Source organism: Barbatula barbatula (genome assembly GCF_947034865.1).
Source record: "Barbatula barbatula genome assembly, chromosome: 16".
Taxonomy (NCBI): Eukaryota; Metazoa; Chordata; class Actinopteri; order Cypriniformes; family Nemacheilidae; genus Barbatula; species Barbatula barbatula.
Window position 1 is genome coordinate 14,588,477 of NC_136779.1, and position 22,452 is coordinate 14,610,928.

A 22,452-nucleotide genomic window follows, 5' to 3' on the forward strand; every position below is an offset into this window, starting at 1 on the left:
GTGTCACAGAACAACAACATTATTTAATCATATAAAATATTTTGAGGTTTTATTTAAACTGATTTTACTTTTTCCACATACAAATAACTTTTTGTAAAACAAAAAAGGTTCTTTGGATGTTAAAGTTTCCTTATGGAGCCATTCAACAAAAACATCCATGGCATACTACACATACTATGTGCTATAATAACTCAGTTATAAGTTGTTTTCAATACGTAATCTTTCTGTTTAACACAAAGACTGCAACAATGACCAGCTATGCTTATGCTGCACAGTTTATTTTTTATTATGACATTTTCATACGTATAAGTTTTAATTTGACTCGGCCATATAAAGACATCAAAACATAAAAAATGACAAGAGCAGAAAAGTGCTGCTAACAACAATAAATTAATATCATTGTCAACTAAAGTCAAGCTATAAAAGAACATTGTGACCTTCGACGCCCAAGACTTATTTACCGGACAAATATGATACATTAATTTAATGGAGCCATCGACAAAGAAATGTAATGATGTCAATTCATAATTTTTCCTGTTTCATGAAAACTAGCCTCCTTACTGATAAACTCTAGACCTAGACAATCAGTTTCTGTAACACAGAAGACACTCGGGTCATGAGTAAAGATGCAATGTCAATGTCAACTGTTTTTGTTTTGCATATGTGGTTATGCTTAGAAACACTCATTGCCATCCAAAGTCCATGCCTGCCATTTGATAAAACTTAAGATTATGCGGCTGGTAAAATTCCCTTAGTTTCCGAATGACCTCTGGGTCAATTTTAGGGTGAGTTCTTCCTTTGGTTTTCCCCAAACAGTGGGGTTTGCTACTGCCCTCTGGCTTTTTGAGGCATGGAAACCCCTTTGTCTTGTTAAAGTAAAAGTGTTTGTCTGTAATGATCCTTTGCAAACCGAGAAAGTCTTGCACGCGTCCCAGTTCGCCCGCCGGATCGCTTATCAGCCTTTCGCCATGGACGAAATGAATCTGGGTGAGCGGAAAGTAGGCCAACCAGCGCTCCAAGTGCTTGGCGTATAGTCCGATGTACAGGGGGCTCCAAAGAGAGTCTATCTGGCCTGTGGATCTGTTCTTAAATGTCAGGCTCTCAAAACTGGGGATATCGGGGGACTTGGAGATGATCTGGGTGTAGTCCGAAATGGCGCGGGTGATGGGGTCTCGTACCACCACGATTAGCTTGATGTCCCGCGACATGGCGTGGATGCGAGCCGGGGTCTCCGGGGTGACAAAATATCTGGGCGTCTTCTCCATTACGATTTGGCCCTCGAGAGCTTTGGGCATCATGCTCCTAAAAGAGAGAAAAGTTAGACGTTCACTTAAGTTTCACTTACTGCTGTCAATCTTGTATTTAGCTGTTTCCAAGATCTGTTTTTCTTTATAGTGCCAACACAGTATTGATTGTCCAAACCACATCACGCCCCCAGTCCCGGCATCAGAAGAGGCTCTTTAGCCCAGCCAGACCCATCTAATGAGGTGACACAGCTTTTGTCCTCAATAAAACCAGACCCACGGTCCACTGTGTCTCTTATTGGCTGTAAATGAGAAGTCAGGCAGCTCCCAGAGTGTTGTGCATTGGTAATGCAGCTTATCGTGCAGATGTGAAACCAGCATCAATCACAGAGGGTCACCAACGTACACAGAAAAACAAATGGAATTCATGCATCTCTTTCCTACCGACAACAGATGGGACTCATTTGTTTTAAGAGGCTTGTAGGCCCGCCCGGTTTAATGATCCACCTGCACCCCACCTGCCTTTACAGCATGACCACATCCAATGTCTATTTGAAGGACTGCAAGTCGCAATATCCAGCTTTGAGAAGTTAAATTAGGACCCCGCTTCTAAAAATAGCAACCTTGTGAAAAAGAAACAGAATAGAGAAGCAGTAAGCACAAAACCAAGCCAATAACAAAGACTGTCTCCTCAGCCAAAACAAATGGTCTTGGTGGCTCGCTTGGTATTAAAGGGGTCATGTCATGAGATACCTAACTGTCCACAACTTTTTTTTTCAGATAAAGTAGATTATAGGGAGCTTCTATAACAAAAATGGTACCAATTGTAAAAGAAAGGCTGGAAAATTGACAGGTAAATTAAACAACTTTTTAAGCACCTTGATCTCACAAGATTCAAAACTCACGAATCTCACGGGAATTCACAACTATTTCACAAGGTGGCTTATTGTGAACCGTACAAAAATTATAGAGTGGTGATAATAGAGTGGTGCAGAGATGACGTATCTTTGTAAGCCAATACAGAAGCTAGCGCCACACTGATTCTCTTAACCGTAAACCAATGGATTTTTCCCACAGACTTTTGGAGGATCGCAAGAAAAAAAAACTCTGTGATTAACAAAGGTTTGTGATACTTACACGTTTTGTCTATTCCAGATTATTAAAAACGTGTTCCCAAGTTATTACTCCGTGAATTAATCCCTTTCCATGTTTTTAGAGTTTTGTGCCCATGTTACATTATTTGTGAGATTTTTAAGCGTGATGACATTTATTGTCCCCACCAAAGCATGTATTTTGCATTCAACTGTTTTAGGAACCTTTTTAGCAACCGCCATTTTTAGCAACCCATAGACTTTGGGGCGGTGAAACCAGAATAAAAAATACATCCTCACTGCACCACTCTATTAGAAAACAACCATACTCAAGCCCCTCCTTGAGAATCATATGAAATCATACAAATTACCTTAAAAACTACATTATTTTATTACCTAAAATAATCGAATGCGAAAAATTCCTTTATATTTAACTAGTACGTTGTGTCCTATTTTTATGCTTTTTTATTATTTAAATCCCAAGTTACAATTTGCAAGGCGATTAGTTCATAAGAAATAATCTCATTGTTATAGTATCAACTGCCTTCGCCCCAGTGATGTTAAGTTTAAGGGTATGGTTTTATTATTGCCTTTTTCTATTACTCATGCGATTTTGTTCAAATCACATTGTACAAATTCAAATGCATTAGCCCCGTTGTCAAATAGGAATTCCCATGTGATCAGACTGGACTATTAAAAAAAAGCAATAATAAAGCCTCGCCCCGCCCCAACCCCCAAACCTAACCATCACTGGTATTAAGGAATATGAAAAAATGCAACCATTAGACTTCATATGAGTTAGTCACTTCTTAAAATAGTTACAAAAACAAATTTCTATGATATTGTGTTACTTTATAACAAAATTAAAGTACGACCTTCTGGCCTGCGTTATATATAACAATCCCATTCCCACTCTCTCCTTCATTCCTCTTTATTCCTGAATAATAAATGCAAAAGTCTTTTTAATAAAGGAAACACAACGACTACGTTTGGAATCCATTTCTTCCTTCCCAACAGACTCCATCGCTCTTTTATGACTCATCAAGGACACACTATAGTAATGGACCAAAGCAACAAAAGAAAGCCCATAAAGCTAATGGTATTTCATCCAAAAAATGACAAAGACTTACTGTTCATCATTCTGTTCAGATGGGTCATAGAGGACAGGCCATATGATGCCTCTAGTGTCCTCTGGCAGGAGACGGACACACATTGCTGTGCCAGCCGCCCCTGAAGCGCAAGCTCCTATCGATACAGCAGCACACCAGTTATGCCAATCCCCAGATCGGCCTGCATTATCAATGACTTCATCTGAGAAAGCACTTAGCTTAAAGACTTCACTGTTTACCTACGCCTATTATGGGGCAAGTCTATTAGATCCTGCCATTAATTATTCACTCACTGCAACCGATGTGACCGCTTCAAACTCGCACTGGACACTTTGTGCCTCTTACATATTGTCCTCTAGCTAACTTAAGGGTGTTTCCCGATGTCCACAGAAATCATCCCTGCATTACTTATGAGTTATTACAGTTACGAAATCCAGAGGATTGTGCTCCTTGGCGTTGCTAGCGCCATGCTCTAATCACTGAGCCACAGGAAGTTTTTACTGACTTCTTTTTGAGACAAGAACAAAGATCTTGGAGTGAGGCATGAAGTTGAAGTTTCATTCCATGATTTTTTCATTCCATTATTAGACAGAAAGAACAATTCTTTTTCAAACATATCAGAGAGATTAAATGGAGAGCAAATTGAAACTTTTGCTTAAGTATTCTGTGTCTCAAATATTTCACCTGAGAAAAAGTACCCAGAAATCTCACATATGTCTCCATAAGGATTTCAGAATAGACTTCAACATTGAGCGCATTTACATGCACCGTTTTACACCGATTATGCTTAATAAGATGATATATGTAAAGTCATGTAAACGGGTCAAACGGTTTTCTTTGATCGGGGAAAGGTCATAAACCGCCCATTACTCCTTATTTTACTATTACTTCTGTTTTAGGACTTTTACTACTGCGCTTTCAGACATGCGCACATTAACAAAACTGAGAGAAAACCGGCAAAGGTGTTTACATGCAGCGCGATATCGGAGTAATGGGCCAAAAACTACCTGAACACAAATATATAAGATTACAATACGCATCAGATTAACCGAAATGTAGATTATTTGACCTCTACAACATTCATTTATTTTGCATATGTTCTTTTGTTTGTTTTGTTTGCTCTGTCTATAAGTCTGCAATCAAAAGTAAATTTTATTGAGGATTTCCATATGAACTCAAACATTTTTCATCAAATCAACCCAAATCTAGAGTGTATTACCACTACAATATTCATTTATTTTGCATTTTATTTTATGCACATCGGTTTTCAAAGTTGTAGAAACGCATTGCTTTCCAGGTCGGAGAACAAACTGCACAATTACAGTTTGACATATATCTGAAAGAAAACTGAATCAAATATTTATTGAAGTATCAAGACTTCAGGCCTCCAATGCAGAGTCAAGACTACGTTTAGTGGACAGGTATGTCTTCGCTTGCGAAATGTTCACAGAACATACGGATCGATCCAAGAAACATGGATTCTCTGTAAGCTTTGAAGGTACTTCATTGTTTCCACATTGCTCAATGTTGTCCAATCCCAACAGCACAATGGAGCCAGCGGAATGGTCTTGTCTAATTGAGGCTGCATTTGGCTGGGCCTCTCAGAGGTATACTGAATAAACCAAATGGTGCCCAGGGTATTGATCATGATGGGGGTATGGTAATTTGGGTCTCAGCTGGTGCGGGGGTGGCAGGTGGAGTTTGTAGATGGGCTGCTCTATGGCCTCATCAGCAGCTTGCTGTGCACAAACAGATGTGAAGCAATTACCCCGTCTAGCATCAACTACAGAAATGGATGTGATAAGATGTTTTCATTCCAATGAATCTGTGTACTACGGTCCTTCATTTTTATTTTGGAAACATGCACATGCATTGGGAAACCGTAACAGCGTTCTCTTACAATAAAAAGCTGTAATGAGCCTTTAACTGTGAAATCAATGCAGACTGTGGGACATTTTATGACAAAGAACACAAAGAGAAACACAAGAAACTGTAAAAAACAATAGTTTAAATAGTGCTGCATCTTAAGTTTGGTTGATTTGTGTACTCTGGATCCTGGACCTTTTTATTATGCACTGTTACATAAGTTGCAATGTTACATATGCTGGTAACGTTGCAGCACAAGAAGACATGCCTTGCGTTCTAAAAAACACTTTTATGAAGGTATTTATGATATTAATGTAATACAATCTGTAAAACTTCGCAGTCTGCTCATCGGAGTGGCACATAAACAAGCAGTCAGAGAATAGGGATTAGGAAGGATGTTTATGTGTGTGTGTTTGGGCCCATCCATCCATTTCTTTGCATACAGAGGCCATTAAAGAGCCAGTCAGTTGTAACTGTGCCCTGTCCACTTCCCAGAAACATCCATCACAGAGGGGCTCAGACGCCACCTCCCCATCCCTGCTCCCATGAGGCACCTAATGAGAGCCGAGTATATAAGCCTTATGGTGATTTCATCAAGTAAAGCATACTTATGCCAATAATATGTGCAAAAACAGTTTTCACACCATCCCTTCTACAACTTATTGGAACAATACATATTAAACAACTTACAGTTGGATCTGTGAATGGCTTCATCCAGTCAACCATCGTTGTCCTTTTGTTTTGGTCTTCATTTTTGTCATTTTGAAGAGAACGCATTCTTTGAAAGTTATTTTATTGTCCGTTTTCATTCACATCCTATCTGTGTCATGATTCTGCCGCATCATGTCATGTTTCTCTTGGTTTAGTGGCAGGATCATGACAGAATCTCATGTTTTGTGTGGAGAGAGGCAATTATTGTTCTTATGGCCTTCCATACTCTCTCTCCTGTCTCGTCTTTGTTCCCATCCTCTCGTTACCCTCGTTATTGATTAATGCCCTTCACCTGTTTTCCTCTTGATTTGCTCCCTTATTTAATGCCCTTGTGTCTTCTGTCTTGTGCTGGTTCATTGTGGTTCGTGTGGTGAGTTCATGTGTCCTGTTAGTTTAGTTATTTGTAGTTCATGTTTAAAGTTTATTGTAGTCTTGTTAAAGTGTAGTTAGTTTGAATCCTGTCTTGTTATTGTACCCATGTTTTGTTATGTTACCCCACGTGGGTCTTTGTTTTATTGTTTATTAAATTATCTGTTAACCCCTTACCCGCTGTCTGCACCTGGGTCCTCTCTCTGTGTCTCACCACGAGAACCATGACAGAATGAACCAGCCATAATCGGACCCAGCAGACAGAGGGATCGTTGTGGCAGCAGTAGAGGCTGCCGGGTTCCCCTCCAGGGTTAGAGGCTGCCGGACTCCCTTCCAGGGCCAAGGACGCCGGACTCCCTGAGTCAGGGCCGCCGGACTCCCTGAGTCAGGGCCGCCGGACTCCCTTCCAGGGTTGAGACTGCCGGATTCCTGCTCAGGCCCGAGGCCGTCGGATTGCCTTCCAGGGTTGAGACTGCCGGTCTTCCCTCCAGGGTTGAAGCTGCCGGAATCCTGTTGCCCGCAACCGATCCCCAGCCAGGCATTCCAGGTCGGTGCAGCTGGGCATTCCAGGTCGGTGCAGCTGGGCATTCCAGGTCGGTGCAGCCGGGCATTTCCGCCTGGTGGAGCTGGGCATTCCTGCCCGGCGGAGCCAGGCATTTCCGCCCGGTGCATGCGGCCATTCCAGCCCAGTGTATGCGGCCATTCCAGCCCAGTGCATCTTGTCTGTGACTGCCGGCTATCCAGTTTGTTTCTGCCGGAGCTACCCAGTCCGTGTCTGCCCATGTTTGGACTTCCCTTTGGACTCTTGTGTGCCCCTTACCTTGGACTCTTGTGCTTGCTTGTTTTGATTTATTGTTTTATCATGTTGATTTTATTGTCATTGTCTGTCTTGTCTTGTTTGTGCCTTTAGGAGCATCAGGTTGCTGCTCCTTTAGGAAGGGCTTCTGTCATGATTCTGCCGCATCATGTCATGTTTCTCTTGGTTTAGTGGCAGGATCATGACAGAATCTCATGTTTTGTGTGGAGAGAGGCAATTATTGTTCTTATGGCCTTCCATACTCTCTCTCCTGTCTCGTCTTTGTTCCCATCCTCTCGTTACCCTCGTTATTGATTAATGCCCTTCACCTGTTTTCCTCTTGATTTGCTCCCTTATTTAATGCCCTTGTGTCTTCTGTCTTGTGCTGGTTCATTGTGGTTCGTGTGGTGAGTTCATGTGTCCTGTTAGTTTAGTTATTTGTAGTTCATGTTTAAAGTTTATTGTAGTCTTGTTAAAGTGTAGTTAGTTTGAATCCTGTCTTGTTATTGTACCCATGTTTTGTTATGTTACCCCACGTGGGTCTTTGTTTTATTGTTTATTAAATTATCTGTTAACCCCTTACCCGCTGTCTGCACCTGGGTCCTCTCTCTGTGTCTCACCACGAGAACCATGACAATCTGTGTCAGTATTTGAATGACTGTAGTCAAAATGTCCTTGTGGCGCAGATGCACTGCTCGTATTGACATAGCATCAATTATTAATCACCTTATGAAAAACTCTAGACTTTTTAATACATTTCATCATTACAAGGGCAACAAAACCCTCACTTTTCTATTATAAGCAGTGCAATCGTGTTGTGTTTTAACATACGCCTGCTGAAAAAATCCTCACCCTGCCAAAAGCAAGCTTTGGCTCCCAATCCAGGGGTATGAATTTGAATTATTTTAATGACCTCTCTTTGAAATTGCAAATGAATTCTCATAACGTGATGACATCTGATCCAACCAGAAAATCAAATTACAGCTCATTCCCAATGAGTGACACAGCATTATTTTCACAAACGCTCCACAAAGACTCTTATTTTACCCAATGGTTCCCGTAAATCAGCCTTGCACTTTTAGGTTCATCCATACCCTGTCCCTTCAGTTGTTCTTAATCAATATATTGATGATTTTCTGTGGGCTTCAAAAACTGAAAATGTACATCTATGTTTCAAAGCTCTCACCACAATCCGGGTGATTGCTAATGTTGTAATATCTGTCATCTTACCTTTGAATCCCCCCGCCCTCCTCTTCCCCCATATTGACAGATCTCTATTGCATTTGAATGATCTATCTCTGGCAGTATTGAGGGTGACTTACACCAAAGAGATTCCTTTCAGGGGAAAGTGACAGTACAGGCGCCTGAAACATGAACTTGGAGCCTCTGTGGTGATTGTGCCCAGGCAGGATAAAACCTCTTGCTAATTGTAACCGAATCTGCACCGACTGGTTTGACGCAAGCATGAACTCAAGGTCAAACATTGGGGCCGGTCAATCGGGGAAACACTTTAAGGACCAAACAATAATCTATCACCAAACCCTTGTTGCAGATCTTACCAGAGCTTTAATTTCTTTTCTCTTTGTTAAAGATCTGAATTGAGATTGCGAGGTCGGCATCCCACCCCCCACAGATTTAATCTACCTTTGATAACAAGATAAATGACCGATCCATTCCATTAGACGCGTATACGTCTGACCGTGGACGAATTCCAGCATCTGTGATTGGCCAGATATCTATAGGTCCTGCGACCATATGAAGTCCCTGGCACACATCATTATGTTTGTTGGAAAAAGTGACTCGGGTTAAAGATCAATCGACAGATCTCACAATAATGTCAAGTGGCCTGTCATGCTGTGAGGTCCATCTGCTCCCAGCAAGATGACAATCTGCCTCCTCTCGGCTCAAAGAGTTCCTCGGAGCACATCGCCCGGGGATTTGGGTGCCAACATCACACACATGCGTGCACACAAAGGACTATCAAAGCAATGTCTTTACAGGCAAATGCTGCATAGGACAATCATGCGAATTCTCGTAATATCTGAGTGGTTAGCATGTGAACTAATTCTATGGACTGGGCGAGCCAATTGTGAATTGACAAAACAATCAATCAGCTGCTTAGGGGTAAGTAATTGAGTTTTGTCAACTCTCTGAACACATCGAAGGCAGCTTGACAAACCATAAAATTGAACAGCGTAACTTTATTGAAGATTCTGACAGAACGGTCAGTTCCTTGTGAATACCATAACATTTAAATCAAGTCAAGATCACAATGGACTTGTTTAGGGTTCTATATTGTCTTAACGGAACGGCTCACCCAAAAATGTAAGTATGTCTTCATTTACTCACCCCAAGTTGTTCCAAACCTGTACACATTTCTTTGTTCTGAGGAACACGGAGAAAGATATTTGGAGGAATGCTTGAAACCAAACAGTTCTTGATCACCATTGACTACCATAGTAGGAAAAATTGCTTTATACATTTCATTGTTCTGTTGAACACAAAATACGATATCTTGAAGATTTGAGGAAGGAAAACTGGGGCACTTTTGACTATTGTTATTTTTCCTATGGTCAATCAATTGTAGCCATGACCGTCTCTTTATGGAGAAACTACTGGGACAAATGAGAACTACAGTGAGTGTTCTCAATATTAGGGAACATCTGGCATAAACTCCAGAGATAATTAACCTTACCGACGTATATCCAGTCCCACTTCAGTAGGCCGCAATGGCCAGATGGCATTTTTTCTCTAACTCGAAATTTTTTGAATATTGTAATAATGTTTTGCCTACAGTTCTTTGCTTTTGCATTAATAGGCCTTTAAAAAGTCCTGTATGGGTGAAATTCCGACTTAAGCAAAATAGGCTAAACTCTTCAAAAAGTGCTATAAAGGTTAACATCTGCGGACGTTAAAGGATCTTTGTGGAACCATGTAGCCATAAATAATTCCTCTAAATCACCTTTTTAAGAGTGTACACACAAAAATGAAGGTTCCTAAGATGCTCTTTGTTGGGCTGTATGGTTCCATAAACAACCTTTCACATCCATGGAACCTTTCTGTTGCACAAAAGGCATCCTGTCAAAAAAGGTACACTAGAAGAAAGAAATGGTTCTTTTTTTGGCATTGCTGCACAGAACTCTTATTTGCAGATTTATTTTGATTGTAGAAAACTGTATTCCTAACCTGTAAAACTTTCTCCTCCAAAACACAACAGACTTTTGTAAACAACACTGGCCTCATTTTCTTCTGTATGGACACAAAAGCTGATGTTGACATTTGTCTAAAAATCTTCTTTTGTTTCTTCAGTAAAGTTATACGCAGGCATTGAATGACATGAGGGTGAGTAAATGATGACAGAATTTTCATTTGTTTAAGTAAAGTATCCCTTTTCTTTAAATGTGCAAAAAACACATATCTGCAAGTTTAACCAAAGATGAACGCTAAAACGTTTTGTCAATTAACTCAAATATTGATCTTCACGTGGAAGCCTAGATTACTGGTAAAACGTGTATCCACTGCGCCGATATTACCTGTACCAGCTGAGTCCACGCGTGTAGTGCCTGTCAAAGAAGTGCGGTTCGGACCCCAGAGCTCGGATATCGGGGTGAAGTCTCAGGAACTCCAGAAGCGCTCTCGTTCCTCCCTTCTTAACTCCGATGATGAGAGCGTGTGGAAGGCGCCGGGTTGCGGTCCAGTCTTTTCCTGAGCTGTTAACATCCACGCTCCCCTCCTCCGCGTAACCAGACGCCGTTAATATTTCTCTTAGCACGGTCTTATTTTTGTTGTCTCTGTACCATCCGGTTAAAAGAATCGGATGTGAGTTTTGTGATTTGTCCACCAAGTCCGACTCGCAGCATCCCAGCCAAAGACAGAGCAGATATACGCATATTACGCTGAAGGAAAACATGATTACAAGTTTTTGCAAGAGTCTCCGGGTATCCAGAAGAGGGTTGTTAAAAGTTGCCATCCCTCCGAAAACACTTTGTAGACGGCCATTCTAGTTAGGACTTTATTCGTTTAACTTTCACGAAAGCGCGGATGGCGCAAGGCACCGGTCCTGAAGAAAGCGCCGTTCCCATCCCGATGAGCGACATTCTTAATTTGAAGGGAACGGCCAAATCTCAGTTTGGAGAGTTTCATCGTCACAGGGAGCTTAAATGGGCTCTTTTTCTCGTATTCCCGTGCATTGCGCGGACAGCTATCGGTTCTCGAGTGCGCCGTAATGTGACGCGGGTCCCCGTAGGATTGCAGTCTTGATGCTGCTGTCATTCATTCATGGAAGTGCGCTCTTGCGGTCCTGTCGTGTTCAAACTGACTGTGATTGGAGGGTCGCGGCTGAAGGCGGGTTTAATACTTAGAGAGAGAACATATCGATGCACAGGTGTTGGTATGAGGTGAAATATGGCATGCATTATTTGGACACAGTAATATTTTATGTGGTCTCAACAGAGGGCTTTGCATGGGTTTGTAATGAAAGATTAGCTCACCCGAAAATAACAATTTTGCGACCATCAATCATTTTGTAAACCTTATGTTGTTCCAAACCAACACCTTTTCTTTAAGGGAACAAAAAAGTCAAAATATTTGACAGTGGAAGTGAATAAAAACAGGTGCAGCCAAGCTCCAATGCGGAAAAAAAACTATGAGCTCTTACAATAAGCTTTCGAATAGCACACATATCATAGCTTTATGACACTTTCATGGTGCTTTTGTCATTTTTGAAGTTTTTACAGCGTTCCCGTTCACTTTCACTGTATGAAGAGAAGCACCGGAGACATTCTTCTATAGAATTTTGGTCATGCATTTTTGGAATGACCTCCAGGAAAGTAAATGATTATTACATTTTCAGTTTGGGTAAACTGTTTCATTAAAGACCAAAACGTATAGCATAGATAGAAATCTCTCAAACAATTAAATATAATAAACACACATTTTGCATGACAACAAACATTTGCATCTGAGCACAAGCCTTGTCTTTAGTCCACACTGGATCTGATCCTTTATAGAGAACTGTAACTGTTTCGAGATGTAAGGCAGGGTGTTCTTGATCCCATAATTGGTTTGGCAAGACGTCCATTTATCAGATCAGCACACCAAAGCCGGCTGATCGCATTGCTCTACACAGGCAAATGAGGACAATGTTTACTCTCTTACTTTGTACTCCATCACCTTTGGTGTGAGGCAGAATCATCCTTAGACATAATCCTGTTATTTGTTTGATATTATTATACTGTTCAGTTTGACAATTTTCTTTCACCCTTTGGGACCAGAAGATATGGCAAAGTGCTGGCTAGAGCAGATATAAATGGGATTTTACTACCCCCTAAAGAAGACATCGGTCAGACTCCAATAATGATGTATCAAATAAACAGAGAGCGTTTTGTAGGTTTACATTTCTGATATTTATTACATTATACATAATGCTCCTCTTGCATCATGACGATATCAGCGTAAATGCATTACATGGTCATTTTGTGGTGATTTGTCTGGTTTATGTTGTGATTTATTTTGTGTCTTCGAAGTGCAGATGTGACCAGGGTCAAAAGGTTAAATGTGCCTGCTCGTAAGAACCAAATCAGAAGAACCATACTTAGCCATTCCCCAAATCATGCTGGGCAGATCTTCTATACTAATATGATATAATAATATACAACTAAATAATAATACATGCTACAAAACAACTGTGATGTTATACAAACACATTAGTTTGGATTTATTTTTGTGAAAAGCGTTTTGTTTACTTTAATTAAAATGACCATAAATAAACCAAAAAAATAATAAAAATAAACATCATTGATCAAAAATAGATCAAAATAGAGACACTTGAATGCACCTGTAATCATATGATAATATATTTGCCAACATTTACCTGTTTTTCTATCAATTTAACTTGTTTTCAAGGATCAGAGAACAAGGTCGCCCAAATCAGTTTGAGCAGTTGCACATCTTCTGTGTGCAATCCAAGAACAGATTGCTGGATGATGAAGTAGCCATCCTTAAAAATGTGACCCCTGGGTCAGGGCCAGCGAGCAGCAAGGCTGATTTATTTCCTTCAGGGAAGAAAACACTGTTTTCATGAAAGTCTAACGAGCATTATGGCTTTATTAAGTGTGCTGAGCCATACCTGGCTTGCCATTCTCGAAATGTTCAAATAAGAAATAATTGCTTTGCTTCCCGGGCGACTTTCATTTTATGCTGTGTGTAGGCAACACACGCCCCACAAAAATCTGTATCCCGGGTTGCGCTACAAGAGATATAAGCTGTTGTTCAATCAAGGGGCAGTAAGATTAAACTGCAGACAAAACCTTTAAATCTTTATGAAGGATGGAGGTGCCTGCCATATAACAGAGAGACCAGACTCAAACACTATTCAAATATCCACATTCAAAGCTTTCTGTTGGCAGTCTTTTATTAATGATGCATTTGACATACACTCACCTAAAGGATTATTAGGAACACCTGTTCAATTTCTCATTAATGCATTTATCTAATCAACCAATCACATGGCAGTTGCTTCAATGCATTTAGGGGTGTGGTCCTGGTCAAGACAATCTCCTGAACTCCAAACTGAATGTCAGAATGGGAAAGAAATGTGATTTAAGCAATTTTGAGCGTGGCATGGTTCTTGGTGCCAGACGGGCCGGTCTGAGTATATCACAATCTGCTCAGTTACTGGGATTTTCATGCACAACCATTTCTAGGGTTTACAAAGAATGTAACATCCAGTATGCGATTGCTAAGAATGCCTTGTTGATGCTAGAGGTCAGAGGAGAATGGGCCGACTTATTTAAGCTGATAGAAGAGCAACTTGTAATATCCACTCGTTACAACTGAGGTATGCAGCAAAGCATTTGTGAAGCCACAACATGCACAACCTTGAGGCGGATGGGCTACAACAGCAGAAGACCCCACCGGGTACCGCTCATCTCCACTACAAATAGGAAAAAGAGGCTACAATTTGCACGAGCTCACCAAAATTGGACAGTTGAAGACTGGAGAAATGTTGCCTGGTCTGATGAGACATTCAGATGGTAGAGTCAGAGTTTGGCATAACAGAATGAGAACATGGATCCACCATGCCTTGTTACCACTGTGCAGGTTGGTGGTGGTGGTGTAATGGTGTGGGAGATGTTTTCTTGGCACACTTTAGGCCCCTTAGTGCCAATTGGGCATCATGTAAATGCCACGGCCTACCTGAGCATTGTTTCTGACCATGTACATCCCTTTATGACCACCATGTACCCACCCTCTGATGGCTACTTCCAGCAGGATAATGCACCATGTCACAAAGCTTGAATCATTTCAAATTGGTTTCTTGAACATGACAATGAGTTAACTGTACTAAAATGGCCCCCACAGTCACCAGATCTCAAACCAATAGAGCATCTTTGGGATGTGGCGGAACGGGAGCTTCGTGCCCTGGATGTGCATCCCACAAATCTCCATCAACTGCGAGATGCTATCCTATCAATATGGGCCAACATTTCTAAAGAATGCTTTCAGCACCTTGTTGAATCAATGCCACGTAGAATTAAGACCGTTCTGAAGGCGAAAGGGGGTCAAACACAGTATTAGTATGGTGTTCCTAATAATCCTTTAGGTAAGTGTAGATGTGGACATGTAATGATGTGGACATTTGTGTAATGTGGCGATCACTTCATATTAAAAATACCCAAATTACAACTTGAAATGACAAAAAATCTTTTTTATGAAATAACAATTTTCATTTTCATGGAATTGTATAAAAAACATTATAATGAACAGCTAAACATTAAAAGTTTTCCTTGTTGGTTCTTCGTTGTATCACAACTTTCTTCACAGCCATTTGAGGGAAAGACTGTATAGACAATATAGAAAGGCAGCAAACTTGTTGAGTGCCTTGTGCTTCAGCATTAATTTTTCACATTTGACGGTTTTGTTGTCTTAACTGAAAGCAAAGCCATCAACATTGTTGTCTGTCGTCCTCTTGCACTGTTGAAAAAGGACCTTAAAGATTGGTCCACATAGACAGATTGCCAGATGACTATGCTGTAAACTGGAGAAAGAGGTACAGGTATTTGACAGAGACACTTTGTATTAGTGCATGAAGAACAGGGACACGGGTAGTGTGCAGCAGATTGCAGTCTCTGATGCTTATGCCTGGCCTTCTGGCATCTGTTTTTCATGCATTTAGTTTTTTACTGGAAACAGGGGTTCTTCGTGATTTTATATGGGATTAAAAAAGCCAACGCTCCAAGAAAGCAAATCCATCCACAATATGACTTCAAAAAATTAAGTAATGTCACCCGAAGTGAAAGGATTGGTTTAGAAAATATCTGGAGGGGGCACCAGAAAAAAACTATAGAAAATATATTTTATTTTACACCCAACTTGTACAGTGCATAAATATATACTGTATATTGCTGTAATTTATCCACATTTCAAAAATATATTAAAGTCTGTCATATAAAATGGTAAAATTTTGTGAAATAAAATTCTTTGTCAGGCGATAAACAGACCAGCTGTCCAGGATGTCTTGGTCCAAGAAATACCTGGTAAGCGCTACCACTCTCTGTGGCCCCAACAGGGGTAAAACAATTATTTTCACTTTTTATAAAATATATTTTAACTGTGCATGCATGTATTCATGACAACTTCAGTCAGGATTTGTGTGGGTAAAACAACATCATTTTACACACATTTTAAAATTTCAGATGTCCATCTGAGTAGATTTGCTTTTTGCGACCTCGATGTGTCAAAGGGTAAATATCCTTAAGATGTTCAGACATAAACAGAAAATTAAGTTTTGCTGTATATTATACAGATACATGAAAAACATTGGACACTATTTGAACTCTTAGGCAGTACCTCTGGCTAATGCTCTCTGCAGGTCTTGGGGACAGACTGCAGGCTAATTGTTTAACCCATGTTAATCAACCATGAAAGCTGCTGGTGAACAAGCTTCTCATGGCAGCACCTGTATTTGTTGTAGGAGTAAATCACCTTACTTATCTTGTGAAGGACCAAACCCTCTTAAATGCCAGATTAACAGTAAAGACGGGCACTTTAATTCAGGACTACAGTTGCTACGTTTGTGGTGTCAGGAGATTTAATAGTGGATAACTCTTGTACTGATTGTCTCTTTGACATGCAAGATAGAACTTGTTTTTTCAGTTATTTTTCATTCATTTTCATGTATTCTGAACATCTTATCTCAAATGTTTTCAGGTTGAATATTAAACACTCAGATAAAGCTATTTAAGGACAGATGCAAAATAGTCATTTATGTTGGGGCCCATGCTAACAGGCTGTTTTTATGTTTGAAATAATTATAAATGTATGCGTTTGGCATACACCTTTATTCAAGGCGTATTCAAGATATTCATTCAAGATCAAAACTTTACTAATATTTGTTCCCTTCATCAAAACCATGATCGTGAATGTTTTCTGTTATGGTGTGTTATAATAAATGATGATGATGGAATTTACCATTACATTACACAAGATATGAACTCAAAGCAAACAGAAATCAACAAGCTATTACGATGCCAGTTTTATGGATGATTAAATTAAACATACTTCACAAGTTCATTTGAGCTCTTGATGTTTTCTATAATTTGTTCTGCATTCCAGTGCTGACACGGAAACGCTCTACTGAAACCCAGCCTCAAAATCAATACACATAAACTATTTATTTGGCAAACAGATCATATTACACTAAAATATTTGAACCTATATTATATCTCAAAGAACTGAAACCAAACAGAACAAAAAAAGCAATTATTTTTCATCGTAATGACCTGATATTTTTATATATATATTTTGTATTACTCCCACCAAAGTGCGACTGTCCTCAACACTCTTTGAAAACAAGTGACACCCAACAAGAGAGAAAGGCCTATTTTGCTTCAAAGGGAACAATTTTTTTGAGGACACATAAATATTTGAGATGGTTTTCATCTCATGCACAAACACAGGTTTGTTTAACTGGCTGGAAGACAGCGAGAGAGATAGAGAGAGAGAGATTACTACCTGCTGCATGTCTGACCTGATTCTCTTTGAGCCAGAACACATCTGGTATCACTGTTTAATAGGAGTGTTGTAAATAGTGAGGATTACAGATCACTTAGGAGTGGCACATCTGCTGTTATCCCTTCTAAATCTGCTTGTATTTGTGCCTGACAACTCTACAAGATTAATGAGTATTGAGTTATGGGCCGGTAATCTGGTTCATTGTTGGCGTCATCTTTCGTGCAGTGCAGGACATCCCTTAATATCCCCTTCCAGACCACTTCCTGTGGTGTCCCATTTGTGGTCTCTATGGGTGCTACGTTAGATTAAGTTTTTAAGTGTGTCTCTAAAAATGTTGTTCAGTGCATATCCTGCCGTACCTTCTATCCAAATTCTGACTAATCGGTTTATTTTGCCTAAAAATACAAATACAGTCATAATGTTTTTATTCTCATGTAGTTCAAAACCTGTATATTGTTGCTATTGTCATATCTCCAAAGCTGCTATACTTTTCAGAAACTGTACTATTTTGTAATAATTGTGAAAGTTGACAAGCTCATTTCAATACATTTATTGTAATAGAGAAATTTAAAGGGTGACCAGCAGTCATGATTTATGAAAGAAGATATGCAGATAAAAGGTTTTTACCTGACAGCAGTGGAAAACAAAACACAACTAAGATGTACTGCTTTTGCACATCTGCTTTCTTATACAGTACAAGGCACTTAAGGAATTGAATAATAATTTAAAATATGTACAGATTTCCAAGTTTTCTAGTAATGTTAAAATGGGATAGGAAGTCGTTTTTCCAAGAATCTTTACAGTAACAACTGTAAAGTAACAACTTCGCAAAACAATGGGCTTTTAATTTGTAAATGTTACTTACATATATGTATATTTAAATCTTGAAATATTTGTTTATATTTAGATTTCTTTATAATGTTCTGTTAGTCGTTTGTGTAGTGTTAAAAAAATGAAATCTCTGAAAGGTCCTCTGGCCCAGCGTTGCATTTTCCAAAGTGGTCTACACAGCTAACCATAGAAAATCTCAAACTAATCTTAATCTCTATGCAAGTATCAATTATTCACATTAAAGTTTCTTTTCGTTTAGTTTTCTTCATTCATTTTATTTTTATGTTTTATGTTAAGTGTATGTTAAGCATATTATAAGATAATAGAAGATAATACAATTGGGGTGGTGCTAGCACAGGTTATTGTTAAAGGGTAAGTTCATCCCAAAATCAAATTTTGATGCATGCACATTCGGTTGGGGCAGATGCAGGCGTTCTGGCTGACAATCCAGAAGCAGAAACACGCTGTATATAAGCTCTTCGCAATATGTCTGATGATTTTGATATTGAGGAAGATTTACACAACCGAATGCGCATGCGTCGAATGTGCTCTCGTGAACGCGCACCATAGACTGACAAGCCAGAGGAGACTATATCGATTAAAGTTTTTACTTTTAGTTTGTTTTTCGCTCATAAAGTACTGTCGTCGCTTCAAAAAATTCAACTGAGCCACTATGAGCAGATGGACCAGTTTAATGATGTCTTTAGTTCTTTTCTGGACCTTGACAACAACTATAACCATTATGTACGAGGAGGCCTGGAAATCTCTTGGAGGTCATCTAAATATCTTTATGTGTGCTCCAAAGACGCCAGGAGGATTTAAAACATGTTGAACGTCATGTGGGTGAGTAAAACATCACACAAATGAGATTTTTGGAACTTACCCTTTAAGAAAAGGTAGCCCATTGGTCACAACTCATTTTCAATGAGGGAGGCGGTGGGAGGAACAGAGAACCTGTATCTTGTGAAACTGTTGAGTAATTGAGATTTGAAGGACAGTTTGGTGTGGAGATGCTTTGCCTTAACTTCGGTTTACAGAGAGAAATATTCTGAATACTAAGCATATTTTTGTATCTTTACCACTAGAAATTCTTAAAAAATTTAATTCTAAAAAAGATTACAATCCATGACTCTGCTTTAACTGGAGAAAAATCTTCAATGACTTTTCTTTCTTTGCTTTGTTTTTAACTTCTTTGATGTCTCAAAAAATCTATCTCTCAATTTTCATCAATCACATAAACAATCAATAACACATGTGACAGGTTCAGAGGAACTCACGTCTCTAGGTCATCCCTCATAATGGTGATGTTTAATTGTTACTCCCCTTTGCTGAGAAGTGATGACCTTCATTTGGCCAGTCCCATGTGGCTTTCTGCTCAATGTTCTTATAAAAGCTACTGATCAAGAGACATCATAGACTTTTAAACTACACTTTCTGACGACGCTGGGTTGCAAATAATAGCTTGTGTAAAACTATGGTCGCTATGGTGTTATGCATTTATAAACTTAAAAATAAAAGTATTTATAAAACGATGAATTCCAGTCCTTGATTCTGATTGGTCAGAGTTATAATGAGAGCTGGATATGATTTTACACACATGTGACTTAACATACAGTATGATACTCTCTGTTTTAAATCTTTGATATTCAGCATCTATTCTCTGCTCTTCTCTTTCCATATACATATACACCAAAGGCCAATTCTACATTGCATGTCTCCATATGAGTTCCCTATGGTAAGCAGATGTAGACAGAATCCCTTGTGAGATCACACACCATCTGACTAAACCTTGGCATATGCTCCACAAACCTAATGGACATTAGACTATACTGGCCATTACTATTGATAAACAGCCTAGCGGTTATCTGATCCTCCCTTTGTGTGGTGTGTTTTGATGGGTGCGCTGATAGGTTAGATTAAACCTATAGGGTCTAAATGTTTGTAACTTGTTTCAAGAAAATCTCCTTTTCAAAGTCACTCTGGTTTTAGAGCAACAAATGCTGAAACAGAAAAAGCGTTCTGGTCTTAGGATGTCTAGATGGTCTGGTTTTAGATGCATTTTGAACACCATCTCAGCCGGTCAACCAGCTGAAACCAACAATCCATTTTTGACTGGCATTTTTTCTTTAGTTTGTTATACAATATGCAGTATGTAGTTACAAGTGTAACAGAACACATTGTTGCACCTTTGATGCAACATCAGATAATGTAAACCCCAAATGGCACGCATTTCAGTGCACAAGCTTTTATCAGCCTAGAATTATGTGTTTCTGTCTGAATACACTTCACCGGCATTACTGAGAGATGACAGCTTGTGTGCTCAAACCTTCAGGGAAAGACATGCTCGTGATTCCACGGGGCTTTTTGTTCTCTCTCTCTGTGTGCCTACAATCTTTTTTATGCAGCCACTAACAGGTCTCGGATCAGTGATCCCAAAACTAATGTATGAGGATCTGCCTTGTTTGCCCTGTCAGAGAGCCGTGCAGTGTTTATTTTTAACATTTGAATAAGGGTTTTGTTCCTGAACCCTGAAAAAGAGCTGTTACCCAAAGGTGGCTGGTGTCAAGTTTGAATTTACATTTTTCTTTCCAGTTCACATGATGTGAACACACAATAAATAGACACTTTCTACATTGTTTTGTCACAGATTTTAAGACATGCTTTCAATTTAGTACATTTTTACTGATATGCAAAGAACCGTGAGGCGCAAAGGTCCACAGTGAAAAGCTTTGTATAAATGTTTGCATAAATGAAACGATAAGGGTTTTAGGTTTTTGAACAAAGGTTCAGGTTAGGTTTTTGCTTCCATTGAAGAATACATCTATGGGACATCCTCACATCATACTGGGATAACATGGATCATCAGGTTTTGCTCAGAGGGTTCAAATTCATATATAATTACAAATAAAAAAATGTATGAAGTAGGACAATAACAAAATAGAAGCGTTCGCACTAGTGGTTAAAGAGCTTCAACAATAATTTACACTAATTTATCATATGCATGCATGCATATGAATATGCACCTATATTATTTAAAATAATATTTAATCCCTTCAAAATATCTAGATCACGTAATTATAAACAAAATAAATATATTATATAAAAATAAGCAATGCTAAAATATTTTAAATCCTTTTCAAATATTTTAATCATTAACATAATTAAATGTGTAATTGTGTAATAATTATATTAAATTAAATCAAAACTATTCAACAGTTATTGATTCTTTGCAGAGTTACTGATTCTTTGGTCAGGTCTACCAGAAGTTACGTTTGGGACACAAAGGCCGGTTTCACAGACAAGACTTAAAGTGATAGTTCACCCAAATATTCTGTCATTATTTAGTCACCCTTATGTAATTTCATATCTTTATAAATTACGTTGTTCTGATGAACACAAAGAAATATGGAAATGTTTGTTTTCCTACAGAAAGATTCAATGTTTTTTTCAATTTTTTTGTTAATGATGACAGAATTTAAATTTTTGGGTGAACTATCCCCTTAAGGCTAGTCCTAGATTAAAATGAAAGTCTTAGTTGTTCTAACTGAATGCCTTGACATATCTTAAAATATGTCTGTGCTTTTGTTTTTTCTCAATATGAACACCAGTAATGATTTTTTTATGAAAGGAACTTAAATATCTTAATTTAACTCAAGCATAGTCCTGTTTTAAGATAAGCCTGGTCTGTGAAACCGGGCTATAACGTTTATGCTGTTGCCACTGAAACCGTCTATACACTGTCATAGACTGATCTATTTAGCAACCTGGCTATAACCTATAACACCTTATCCTGTTGGGGCAATATAACATAGGATCAGAGAGTAGATTTTTAACAAATGTTTTTGTCAGACCAATAATGATGACTTATTAGAGATCTTTGGAAGTTCTAGAATTGAATGTCTCCTGTCTCAAGCGCTAAAGCATGTGACAACTTCATCACCCAGTCTGTGACTGCTTTGGTCTGTTGGTTAATGACACGTTTTATCTTTACCATGGGGATCATAAATTTCTGCCTGTAGTTTTGCTGGTGTATTCACTGAGTGTGTAACAGCCCACCATATTGGGCGAGTCTTTTCAAGCTATTGCATTAATTACAAATTACTTTGTTATTTTTCGATATTGCAAATATGTTTTTAAAAGGTGTATTGAGGAATTCAAACAATAAAAATAACAAATCAATAAAAAATCTATAATAAAAATACAGTATCTGACGTCAACAGTGTCCTATGGGTTTTCTTTTGTCTCTGAAATCAAATAAGTGATTCATTTTAAAATATGGGCCTGACAATTCTTTCAAGAAATGTTCACAGATAACACATTTTCTTACTAAGCTAAACAAAAGATGAGCAGGCCAGCGCCCTTTGAACTGTGCATCACAAGTCCATAAGTCCACAGTTTTAAAAGGAACTAGACTGCGGGGT

General features: G+C 38.9%; 1 protein-coding gene across 1 annotated transcript; it reads right to left on the minus strand.

The window, feature by feature from the left end:
• Positions 1-25: 25 nt before the first annotated feature.
• Positions 26-11,462, minus strand: hs3st3l (heparan sulfate (glucosamine) 3-O-sulfotransferase 3-like). The gene is made up of 2 exons (XM_079475769.1): positions 10,720-11,462; positions 26-1,302 (listed from the first exon to the last, which is right to left on the minus strand). Exons 1-2 carry the CDS (start codon positions 11,154-11,156, stop codon positions 684-686), a joined length of 1,056 nt encoding a protein of 351 aa, XP_079331895.1. The 5' UTR covers positions 11,157-11,462; the 3' UTR covers positions 26-683.
• Between the last annotated feature and the right edge of the window lie 10,990 nt (positions 11,463-22,452).